The 13,157-nt window shown below is 48.0% G+C and overlaps 1 protein-coding gene across 1 annotated transcript in view; it reads left to right on the top strand.

Annotated features, from left to right (window-relative positions):
- The window catches only part of SERP2 (stress associated endoplasmic reticulum protein family member 2), a 37,986-nt gene extending 33,257 nt beyond the window's left edge, over window positions 1-4,729 (top strand). Inside the window, exons 4-5 of the mRNA XM_054720222.1 lie at window positions 3,983-4,028; window positions 4,454-4,729. Of these exons, the coding sequence (XP_054576197.1) occupies window positions 3,983-4,002 (20 nt within the window). The 3' untranslated portion in view covers window positions 4,003-4,028; window positions 4,454-4,729. The remainder of the gene's footprint in view (window positions 1-3,982; window positions 4,029-4,453) is intronic.
- Window positions 4,730-13,157: the final 8,428 nt, after the last annotated feature.

Raw genomic sequence — 13,157 nt, 5'->3', positions numbered from 1 at the left:
TCACTGATGTGTCTATCTCTCTATCCCTCTCCCTTCTCTCTCTCTCTCAAAAAAAAAAAATCAATAAAAACATATTTTAAAAATAAATAAATAAATAAACCCTTCTGGAGGGCAGACTGTGTGGCTTCCACAGCATCGGGCGTGGGAACATCAACCACAGGGCTCCGTCCACCGGGAAGTCCCCGTCCAGGGGCGGGCGTGCAGACAGCAGCCCTCCTGCAGGTGGCCGCATGCAAACAGCAGTGACTCAGCTCAGTGGGAAAGTGGCCTAAAACTGTGGGTCCACTTCTGGGTGTATACCCCCCAAAACTGAAAGCAGGCACCGAAAGAGATATTTGCAAACGCATGTTCAAGGCAGCGTTATTCACAGTAGCCATGGGAGAGAAACATCCCAGAGTCCCTCGACAAATGGATGGGTGAACAAAATGTGGTGTACACGTACAATGGACTATTATTCAGCCTTAAACAGGAAGGGGATTTTGACACAGGCTGCAACGTGGATGGGCCCTGAGGACATTACACTGAGTGAAACCAGCTAGTCACAAAAGGATAAATATTGTATGATCCCACTTAGGTGAGATACCTAGAATGGTCAAATTCCTGGAGACGTCGGTGGAATGGCGGTTGCCAGGGCCTGGGAGGGGGAGACGGGTAGTTCCTGTGTAGCCGGTACAGATTCCAGTCTCGCCAGGTGAAGTGAGTTCTGTGGATGGATGTGGTGGTGCCTCCACAGGAATGGGAAGGTGCTTAATGCCACTGAACTGTGCGCTTAAACATGGTTAAGATGGTAAATTTATGGGATGTATATTTTACCGAAATTGAAAATGATTTTTAAAATTGATGAGTCCGTGTGTCCAAACGGCTGGAGGAGGCTGCTCAGCCGCAGTGGTTCAAGGCCCTGGGCCTGCCCCTGCCCTCAGCGGAAAGAATCTCCTTAATGGTCTCAGGGCCTTTGGGAATGCTCTTCCTTCCACCAGATGCTTCTCCCCAGATGTTTCCTTGACTCAAATCCCCTCGGCTCTCCCCTCAAGCGCCACTCCTCAACCAGCCCTCACTGACATTACTAACGAAAATAGTGCTCCCATGAGCACTAGACTTAGCGGGTGATCCCCCCATAAGGTAGATAAACATCTAATCCCTATGCTGCACACCTGAAACTAATATAATGTCAACCATAGTTGAAAAATAAAATTTTTAAAAAGTAAAATAGTGCTCCTATGAGCACATGCGCACATACACACGTATGCACACCTACATATGGACACACACACACACGCACACACGCATACATACACATACACACTGCCTGGCACATGCCTGTGATGGACTTACCTTCTGCACAGCACTTGCCACAATCTCCTGTGTTGATGTCCAGATGTGTGTTAGTTTGTTTCTTTCCTGACTCCCCCGCCCAAACATAAGCTTCACCAGCGCAGGGTCTCTGTTTTGTGCACTGTCTCTCCCTGTGCTTGACAGTCAGAGGCGCTGATAGGAATTCTTTGGAGGAATGACTTTGGAGCCCTATCTGGTCTCATGCCCACCCATCTGAGCTTGTCTTTGTTGCATGCATCTCTCTCGGGAACCTTGCAGGGAGTTGATGTCCAGTTAGTTGAAGACGGGGTTTGAGGATTTGATTCAGAATTTCAGTTAAATAATAACTATTACCATCTTCTACCCTTCTAACTGGCTTCACAGTTCAGATGCCAGGAGAATGACAGATGGTGAATGTGGGGGAAGGGGAGTTCATTTCAGAGAACATAAAACTCACTTTTTAAAATAGAATCACACAATTTTTGAGGTGGAGAGGACCCCAAAGTTGGGCTGAGTTTCAAACAGTGAGACAATATCAATTACAAATGGATTCCATGGCCCTAGTGACTGTCAGCCTCTGGTGACACCGGCAGGCCCAGATTGTACTCTTGGTCAAACTTGCTATGTAACACGGCGTTTTGCAGAGGAGGAGAAAGCAGGGACAGAGCAGAGAGGCCCAGGCCCCCTCAGGCAGGCACGCGAGATGAGCTTTCTCCAGACTTGCTCCGGAGCACTTGGGCCTGTGGTCCTTGACAACTGACTACTCTGTGCCTGATACTTACACTTGCTCATGTCCAACAGTGTTTTGTTTTGTTTTGTTTTTTTGTTTTTTAATTTCAGTCCTCACCCAAGGACATATTCATTGACTTTAGAGGAAGGGAGAGAGAGAAAAAACATCCATGTGAGAGAGAAACATTGAGATTGCCTCTCATACAGGCTCCAGCCAGAGACTTAAACCCAAAACCTAGAGGTATGTGCCCTTACCCAGGATGATGTGCCAACCAACTGAGCCACACAGGCCAGGGCCATGCGTGTGTTTTGAGAGCTCTAATCCATCCCTCCTCCAAATTAGGCTAAACCTAAGAAAGGCCAACTTTGAATAAGAATTCTGAAAACTGGAACTTGGAAGGCAATTTCATTTGATTTTTCAAGGCAATGATGCAAACTCCCGTTAAATGCACCATCACTGTGACATTATTACATTCTCATTAGTTATGCCTTGGAATCTTACCATTGGAGCCACAGACTCTCCAGAATGGGGGGAATGCCAAAGGTCACTGGGACAGTGCTTCTTAAGCCATGGGTTTCAACCACTTTGCAGGCCATGAAATCAATTTAGTGGACCATAATGAGAATCCGAAGTTGAAATAGAGCAGAATTGAGTAAACAACATCACAGTGCATTGCACAGAGTGAAGGTAAGTATTACTTCACAAAACTTCTCATTAGTTAGATATGAATATGCATGTGCATAGTACTGCAACATGACCCGAGTTTCCTACTATGAGTCCTGGCCAAGAACAATTTGAAAGCTATTCCCCTGGTCTATTTTCCACACAGTTCAGCACTCCTATATCCCGTCTATATTCAATCACTCCTTAATTCCTGAATTTAGTAAGTGCTATTAGTGTGAAAGGCGCTGTTTTGGATCCTGGGGAGATGAATAGAACACTGTGTTAGGCAGGGGCCTGGCAGGAACCAGGTGGCACGCTCTAATTGGGTAATCTGAGGAGAGCTTAATAAAGGAGTTATTTATCTGGCATGGGCAGGGTATAGGGAAACCTAAACAGACAGCACAGAACTGGGCTGTGAATAGCAGAGCAAGGTTGGAAGGCACAAGGGAAGGGAGATGTTTCCAGAACGCAGAGCTATGTGGAGCGGACTCTCTGACAGGACTGTTGCCTTCTGTCCAGAGACCCTGTCGCGGCCAGCTCACAGGAACCCTGCAGGAAAGTAGTCAGAGGAATAAAGATCTCTCTCTCTCTGATCTCCTGCCATGAGTTCCACTGGCCAATCCCGGCCCAGGGCCCCAGTGATGTCATCCAGTAGGGACCAGCAGGGTGAAGAAGAGTGGAGAGTGACCATGGAGAGCAGACAGATGATGACTGGTGCAAACAAAACCTTTGCTCTCCAGGAACTTATACCCCTTAGATGAAAAGGCATGTAATCCAAAAAAATACAGCAAGGTGACCCATGCAGGGAGATATTAATGAGAGCATCTGGAAGGCCCTAGGAAAAAGCACTTGACCCTTCAGGGGAGGTTAGGGAAGGCTCACATGAGAGAGGACATAGTCTGTCTCCCCAACATTCTTTCCTTTGGGAACCACCTGCCCTGCAGAGGGTCCTGGCGGGTCCCAGGCACGGTGCCCTGCCCCTCTCTCCTGCAGGAGCCATAGTTATTGGCTCAGGGAAGGCCCAACACTCAGCCCCGCAGAGATTTCCCAAAGGTCCCCTGCTAGGAAAGGAAACTGTCTCTTGCCTCAGAATTCGGGATGCTGGAAGGATGTAAAGTTGACATTATTGGCTGCCATCTCTCCCCTCTCCCCGGTAAGTGCAAATATTCAGCTTAGGGGGGAAATTGAGGCAGGGCAGAGAATCTTCTTACTGGGCAGTGTTTTATATTCAGGGTTACTTTAGCATTCATGATAATAGTTTCTCTTTATGTTTTTTAGCTGAGTTGAGTTTGCCCTAGCTCACCATCTGTGCAGAAGTGTGGAGGTAAGAAAGTGGAGGCATATTGAAGGATCTGTTAGGTTTGAGGCCTGGACAGACCCAAGGGTGCTTGTGAAGATGATGGTAGGTAACAAGCTAAGGCTACAACAGTGGGCTTGAGTCAGATGCTGAATAGTGAGCATTCATTAAGGATTTTAAGCAGGGAGTGACACCTACAGAAAGTTCATCCTGACAGCCATGTGCAGGTTGAAGTGAGCAGACCAGGAGGGAAAGGGGGCTGGTGCAGAGAGCATCCGAACTCAGCTGGGGACACTGAAGAACAGAGCAGTGCTGGAACGCTAGAGAGACGGAGGGAGGTGAAAGTCTGGCATTAGTTCAGAGGTTCCGGTTTGGGTGAGAAGCAGCAGGAAGGGAATGCTACTTCCCTTGTTTCCCACATCTCGTAACTTTGAGGTTCTTCTCCTTCCTAGCCACCATTTCCTGACTGCATTCTGGGTTTATCGACCTCATATATGAGATTACTCCAGATGTGGTTTGACCGGTGGAGGGAAGAACCATCACACACTTTTATGAATGCAGCCCATCGGTCCTGAGGATCTTCTTGGAAGTCATTGCATAGTGACGACTCACATGGACTGCAGTATTCTCTACAACTCCATAAGTCTTTTTTTTCACATGGGCTCTGGATCATTTTTTAAATGGGATAGTGAATATTTTTACAAATGAGTAATTCTTTTAACCCACCTGAATGTAGGCCTAGATCATTAAGCTTAGTATGTCTTCCCTACATCTGAAAACTATACATCTCCAGTCCTTTGAATACAATTTAATTCAACAAGAGAAAATGATGTGAAGATTCTAAAACAGATATTGTGAAAAATGCAAGAAAAGAACATGTTCTTACTGTTTTTAAGTAGCTTAGAATCCAATTTTATTAATATAGTAGGTTAAATTACCAGTCAACTTTACCTAAAAGATAAACCATTAGTAAGGATACAAAATAATAACAATAATAGTAAGAAGAAGGCAAATAATACAAATACTAGTAAATAATATAATAATAATTAATAAATAAATAATAATACAAGAATAAACTCTGTGTTTTGTATACTCAAAACTGTAAATCTTTTGCCCGCTCCTGTGTGTGTGTGTGTGTGTGTGTGTGTGTGTGTGTGTATGTGTGTGTGTGTGTGTATAATGATTAAACATCTTTGGATCAGTCTCTAATTGTGAAATGTTAGTGTGGAATGTTCATTATGATTTTTCAAGGTTCTGGAAATATTTACCATGAGGTAACCATAGCACCTTCACAGCTCAGAAAAGTTGAAAGGTTTCACCATGTGAGCTTGTGATTACCTTATAACTATCTACATTGTGGGTAATTCAGATTAGTCACTGGCCATTCACCTCTGTGACCTTTGACCTAGAACATATCCCCTGGGTCTATGGTTTTGTACCATCCTCTGCTCTCTCTTTTCTGGGGTTGATCTTTTGTTTATTTCCCAAATCTCCTAACTTCTACAGATATGCCTCAAAAGGGGGTGCTAACAGAAAGCAGGCATCTTAATATGCCTTTGCAGGTTTTACATAAGCTATCTTAACTCTTTCCCCCTTTCCTCCCCTCCCTTTTAGTAAACTCCCACCTGAATTCTTATCATCTGAGATTAGTTTTTTCGGAGTCCTGCTGTAATCATTTTCCATTTTTCCTCGATCACCATTTATTTAATCTGACCAGCCAGGCTGAGGACCACACAATGTGTCCTCTGTACCCCATGACACCCCCTTTCTGAAGATCTGTCGGGGAGCCTGACAGATCTCGGGACAGGAAAGCTGTGTGACTTTCAGCAGATCCATTAATTCTACTAATATTTCCTGAGAGCCCCTGGTGTGTAAGGCACTCTGGGAAGAACAGAGGCCCAGGAAAGGAGCTGGGTGGCTGGAGGGAAGACAGATCAGCAATTATAGTCCTGGGAGCCCACGAGGAAGGAAGTACAGGATTCTTGGGGAGCAGAGAGCAGCACTCTCTCGCCCAGCCGCAGGGGTAGGGAAGCTTCCGAGAGGAAGAGACAGGTGAGCTGAGCTGGGGAAGAAAGAACAAGAAAGCAGGAAATGGCCCAAAGGGAGAAGTTTGGCTTCTCTGTGACATGAAATGTGAGGGGCTGGTGGGAGCAGAGAGGCTGTAGGACAGATGAAGGCGCTTGGCTTTTGTCTAAGGGCAATAGGAAGCCACCGAAAAATTTCGACCAGAAGTGATATGATCAGACTGACCACCTTTCCTCTGTCTTTGATAGCTTAGAAGCTCAGAACTGAATTGGCAGCCCACGGCTAGCAACTATACAGAGCCATCCATGTGCAACTTGGAGGTTAATTTACCTTTTCTTCATCTTATTATCTCTTTATCCCCGTGTCCTCATTTATTAACTTCTGTTGTACTCCATGCATCTCTGTAGGCCCATCACAGGTAAAGAAGCAAACCATATAGTGCATTTACTCTCCAACACCCCTCACATTAAACATGTGTGTCCTCCTTTCATAGAGAGGCTTGAAGAAATTCAGGAACTTGCCCATGGTCTTAGCATCACTCTGTCCATCAATGGGGCTTGTTCAACATCTCCCTTCCCCATCAGACGGTAAGTGCACAGAGGCAGACACCATGTCTGCGGGGTCGTGGGCGGGTGCCTACCTCAAGCCCAGTGGCTCACACAGGGCGCCCCAGCCGGCTGCTGACGGACTGACTGGCTCTCCCTGCTGGGGCTGTGGGACGCCCAGACCTGAGCACTGGGCTGCTTCATCACACTGTCCTCGGCCACCTGCTGTGGTATCTGGTGGGCAAACCCTGTCCCTGCCCTCCATAGACACGTGGTTTTAAAGAAGATTCGTCATCGAACTTTCAAGTTCATCAAGTAACTAAAACCCAGCAGCTGCCTTTAGAACTAGACTTTTAGGGCTGCGAGAAACCTGAGCGACGATTCTGATCTGACCGACTCATTTTACTGTGCATTAACTCAGGCTCAGAGAGAGGGGCGGCTCCCCAAGGTCACACAGCAGGTTAACCTCAAGTTTCAACTCAACAGCAGTTCCCAGGGACCTTAGAAATGTCCTGTGTGGCATTTACAGTGTCACCCTGTTCATTTAGAAACATAAAGAGTAAATGTTTCATTTGACTTGCTCATAAAACTAAGTGGTTTGCAGTATGTAGAAGGTCTGTTGAGAATTTATTTTTAAAAGATTTGAAACCACAGCCCTGTGATTTATCCCAGCCACCATTCTGCCTTAGATTCTCAAAAGCTGAGTGGCAAAGCCTCCTCGCTTGCTCGGGGTCACAGCTGTCCTGGGCTTCTCCCGGCTCACACACAACTCTCCCGGGGCCGTCCCATCCATTCATAAGGCTTCAGCCACCCCTCAGAACCTGCGGGGTCCCAGAGAGTCAAAGAGTAGCTAACACGCTTGGCGCACTGCTATGCACCAGGCATTGTTCTAAGCACAGCACATAGGTTATCTCATTTAATTCTCACCACCAGCACCACAATCCACGCAACACAGAGGAGGAAACTGAGGCCCTGAGAGAGAAAACAACCTGCCCAAGGTCCCGGGTAGTAGCACTGGCCCCTGCCCCCTTTACCAGGACGGGTCAGTCTGTAATGCTCAGCTCTGGCCCGGGGCCCTCTCTCCTGAGCTCCCAATCCCAGCAAACCACTGCCTACGGGGCTCCCCATCAGGCCGCCCCAACACCAACTCTAAACAACGCAGCTCCTTGCCTCACGGCGCAGGCTGCCAGGCATAGCACCAGTAACTGCTGGCCCTCACTCCCTCCGATTCCTTGCCCGCCACCTGCTACCTGTCCCTTTTATTCCTAGATATTTCTCAGGTCTGCTCCCCCCTCCCAGGGCCCCCTCCACTGCATGTTTCCCAAGCGGTCCCTGTGCCACACAGCCATGGCTCCTGCCCAGCCCTCTCCCCACACCTGCCTTCCCCACAGACGTCAGCACAGGATTCCTGCAGGCGAATTGCAGTACATTCCCGGGGCCTCAACTCTCTGCAGCCCGAGGGTGACCACGATACTCCCGAGCCTGCTCTGGGGCGGATCAGCTTGCCTCCTGGGCCGGGCCGAGCTGACATCTCTGCTTTTACGCCCACTCTTCCTTCCTCGGGATCCTCCTCCTCTGCCCTCCGGCCTGCTGGTCATTCCTTCTTTGCTCCAAGGCTGCCTTTAAATTCATGCTCCCCTAGCATTTTTCCTAGGTTGAAATGACTTTCTTTCCAGTCTCCCCTCTGCAGGCGGCAGGAGCTATATATTAGGTGCTCATAGCTCTATAGCAGTTATGTAGAGATCTCTTTAGATGGAGGGGGAGGGTGGAGGGGGAGAGGGAGGAATAGCATAAAGCCCTGCGATCAGGTGAGCACAGAAACCAGTCCGCTTCTGCCTCTTCGTGGGCTCCTGGTTGCTGCACCCAGGACACCCCGGCCCAACGCCACCATCATCAGAGTTCAGCTTCTCCTGCCTCCCCAGCAAGGCCCTCACCCAGCCCAGGCCCGGAAACCCCCCTCCCCGGCTCTACATCCTCACCCGCCAGGGCCTCCCTTAACCGAACTGGGAAGAATGTTTGGAATCTGCTGATGGATGGTGGATGGAGGGGCCCCAGGGTCCTGCAGGGAGGCGAGAACGTTTGCTGTCCGTGACGTGAGCACTCAGTAAATATTTGTGGAGCAAAGGCCCCAACGTTCTATAAATATTTGTTTCAATAGATATGCAGTCAATCTCTGCGAGATAAGGTTTGTGAAGCCGAAGCTTCAGAACTCTCAGACATTTGAAGTTAGCGGTTCCAGAAGGCTGTGTTTTAGCGAGAAGAGTGTGTGTTCCTTGGAGGTGAGAGGAAGTGAGAGCTCAGGAGTGAGGAGAGGCCCCCAGCCCAGCGGTCCCTGACCCGTGACACACTCACCACGCCCGTGCCCGGTGCCAGCCCACTCGTTTGCTAGGAACGCACCCGCTTGGAAGTGGCAGAAGCTGGCGTGACCAAGCCTCACCACCAGGTCCCCCGCTGTGAGTGGGGAGAGGAGCCTGCAGGGGGGTCCTGGTGCCCACGCCCCCCAGAGAGTCTGGCTTTGGATGGTTATACCGCAAGTGCTTCAGACACTCCTTTGGGGAACTTTGGTTTTCCTTTGTGTGTGTGTGGTGTGTTTTTTTTTTTGTTTGTTTTTTTTTTTCTTAAATTGTCCTATTGAATTCACACTGTTAAGAGATACATTTAATTGAGCTGTAAATTCGTAGAGAAATGATTTTTGAAACTCATGCCGTGGTCCTCTGTCCACACAAATGTCCTTTACGTGTCCTGGGAAATAATGTATCTAAGCTCCTGCAGGAACTTCAGGAAACCTAGACGAGCAGGTGGAGGAAACAAGCTGTGGGTAACCCCACCTTGCCAAGGTGACCACTGTTAGCATTCCTGTACGTGCTTCTAGCGTTTTCCACCAGCGTGTGCCTTAGCATTCCCCATTGCTATCCAACAGGGATACTATTTTGGATCTGGCTATGTTTGGTTTTGCCCGCTTTGCAATGTATTGTAAGTGATGTTTTCTGGTTTTTGTTTGTTTGATTCATTTTTGTTTTTCTATTGTTTAAAACACCAATAAACATTTTGTATATGCATCTTTATAAGAAGCACATAGTTATTTTCTTAAGAAAAAATAACTTAGCAATGGGATGGCCGGACCAAAGGGTATACACACACTTAGGGTTTTGAGTCCATAGAGCCAAACTACCCCGCAGAAATGTTGAACCGCACGTAGAATGAGGCTGTTTCTACCCACTCTCATCGACGTTTTCATCATTTCCAATTTGATACACAGCCTAAAAAAAAAACACAAATAAACAAACAAACACCTTCCGCTAACTTCTATGAACTTAAAGGTACTTATGCAGCTCCCTGAATTCGTGCTCACTAAGGTGAAAAGGAGAAAATTCAAAGTTGAGGCATACTGAAAACCAGGAGCCCACCCCTTCATGTCCTACACACTGTTTTCCAACAGCCTATTCAAACGGTTAAAGCTGTGAGTCTGGGGTTCTCCCGGTGACAAACCATTTCCTCCCGCATCCACAGGATCAAAATGACTCCCAAGCACCAGCACTTCCCTGCTTGAGCTCCCTGAGACAGTTCATGGCAGGTGCCCATTCCCAGGGGTGCCCCACGCCAGCGACCACAGCCTTTGTAGTAACAGCAGACGGAAGACGCTGAGCAGTGGCGGCCAGGGAGGGAATTCCTTGGCTGCATAAGCTTGGGTGGGGGCGTGGGGGGTGGAGGAGAAATGCATGTTTGCTTCACTAACCTCTAACTGTCATTTAGCATTTCCTTTGGTGATAAATGCAGACAACAAACCATAGTAGTGTTGGCAGTTCCTGTGACTTTATTACCAGTAGAAATCATAGATATTTCAGATCTATTACAGATGTTGCAGTTATTTCAAAATGTCATTAAGCTCATCATTACTTCAAAATTACAGCAATTAATGAGGCCCACTACTAGATCTTGTTAGTTAATATGTTAAAAAATAAGCATTCTCTATTATCATACCACTAATTTATTTAATTTATTTTTAAATATATTCTGCAACTGTATTTTAATATAAAGGTTTTCTTTATGATCCTGCATATTTTATTATAATATCTAACCTTCGTTCTTAAAAAAAAAAAAAAAGAATCTACTACTTGACAAAGACATACACACACCTTGTTCAAACATCAGAAGGATTCACAAAAACATCAGAAGACACACAAAAAAGATGCAGGACCTGAAGAAGGAAGCCCTGTGGGCAAACTAAACTTTCTGTTTTAAAATCCCAGAACTACGAAAGATTTTCCGTCGTGGTGGGAGGATCGAGGCCCTTCCAAATATTTTCTCATCGCCATTTTTAATCACTCAACAGACATGTATTTAACATCTACAGAGTGCCACACACTGTGAAAACGAAGCCAAGACAGGCCTGGTAAGAGAGCTGCTGACCCGGCAGGTGAGAGGATGAGGTAGGCAGACCCAAGGAGCAGGGCTCAGAGAAAACACAGGTCCCAGCGCTGCTCCTGTGAAATCCATGCACGCTCCTCCCTAAGGCAGAAATGCCATCAGAATAATTCATGGTTCCCCAGGCATATCTTTTATCTCTCTATGACTCCCATCAACTCTATCAAAATCCTGCTTCTTCCTCAGGATCCTCCCTCTGCTCCTCCTTCCCAGCTGGATGGAATTACTCCCTCTCTCAACACTCTGGCTCATGGGTTTTAGCGCGGCCACTTTTTGTTTGTGTTACTTATAAATCTGACTCGCCTCCAGGATCCAAGTGCCCAGTGTGGTATCTGGCCGTCCGGGTGCAGTGGAGCTGACCCCGGAGCCCAGGGTCTGGCTTTGTGCTCTGCCCCCTCCAGTTCTTTGGGGCAACTTTCTTCCCACCCCACTGGCTGGTGTGCACTGACCAGGCCTGCAAGGGGCAAAGCCACCCCCCACGCTACAGCAAGACCTCTCTTTGAAGTTTCCCACTGCATTCCCCCACCAGTCAAACAGGGTTTCCAAGAGGACACACTCCCTCACTCTTGAACCTGAGGGCTACCTCAGACAGCTTGCTTTCTGGCCTGGCTCTCACTCCCTCCACGGAGCTGTCCTTTCCACTTGGTCCACCTCATCTTTTAACCCTCAGTCAAGTTGCTTCCTCTTGGAAGCTTTTCCTGGCACTCACATCCACCCGCTGCAGCACTGCACAGACGACTCTTTCCTCCTGGGGGTCCCACGGTATCCTGCACACTTTCCCCAAAGGCTGTCTATGTCCCCTCCCTGGCTAGAAGTTCCCTAAAAGCAGGTCCCAGCACCTAAAAGGCAATACCTACTTGCCGAATGAAGAAGTGAGTGGAGGGAAGAATGAATGCATACCCCTTCTCTCTTCTTCTCCCCGCCTCTCTCCAACTCTTCTCTTTCCCTTCCAATCATTTGGTTCCAGGGCTGTCTTGGACACTAACTCTGTGATCTTCACACCCCTGGGACTCAGTGTCCCCTCTGGAAAAGGAGGGAGGGGGGAGACCCAGAGGCTGTGCAGGACACCCCCAGCCTCTCTCCTGTGTAATGTGTGACTCTGTTGTCAGTACAGCTGGGATAGACCCTCCTAAGGACACACTGTCTGTCCCAGGCACCCATCCAGGACCAGTGTCCTAACCCTCATAGCTAGTTGGTCATGTAGTCATCTCAATTCTACAGCATTTATGTCTTTAAATCCCAGTCCCACCTCCCCTTTCCCTTAAAATCCAGGCCTGCATTTTCTCCCACGCGGACTATCTTGTTACTGCCTCCATGATGTCCAGTGGCATCTGAGTCCATCCGGTCTTCTGCACAGCCCCGGACCTCAGTCCTGGAGCCTGGTGACTCGGGGGGCGGGGGGCACAGGGCTTCTGCAGAGATTGCAAGGATGTGCAGGGCTTGGATTTGCTGTGAGAATCAAAAGTCATTGTCTTTAATCATTTCCTTCCACCAGTCCTCTTTGTTATTCTATCTTCAGTGCTCTTCTCAAACTTCCAGACTTTGCCATCTGAGCTTTCTGGGCAGATCCCACTTCCTAAATCACAGAGGACAAGTTAGGTTAATAGGAGGGGGATGTTCAGTCCCCCCCGCCCCCGCACCCCCACCACCACCTGCAATTGAGCCATATTTGCATCCACCTTCACTTTCCTGTCCTTTCTCTGAGAGGCCCGATTCTGCCACCTCTGTTGTGTTCCAATTTCTTCTTGCTTCCTCAGGAGTGTCAGTCATTACCTATGATTGATAAGCACGTGCAAATAATCCTATTTTACATTTTCCCCTTGACCTTCTGTTTAGTTGTTTCTCTACCTCTCTTCTTTCTCTTCTAGACACGTTCCTTAGACTGCTGACTCCGCTCATTAGCTCCCCTTGACCCCCTTTCATCACTCAGGCCCCTCACAGCACCTTTCTGCTCCAGCCCACCTGAGCGTATCACCTTCTTCACTTGACAACCTCTGTGAACACTTTTGTGTTGTTACTCTGTCCTGACATCTCTCTAGCACATTATAATGTCACCCACACTCTTCCTAAATTTCCCTGCCTCCCGGGGCTCACCTGCCTCTCACCTCCTCACCTGACTGTTCTCACCTCCTCTGCAGGTGGTTCTTCAGCTCCACCTTCA

The sequence above is a fragment of the Eptesicus fuscus genome, chromosome 8, assembly GCF_027574615.1.
Source record: "Eptesicus fuscus isolate TK198812 chromosome 8, DD_ASM_mEF_20220401, whole genome shotgun sequence".
Classification (NCBI taxonomy): domain Eukaryota; kingdom Metazoa; phylum Chordata; class Mammalia; order Chiroptera; family Vespertilionidae; genus Eptesicus; species Eptesicus fuscus.
This window is presented reverse-complemented; position numbering and strand designations above follow the sequence as displayed.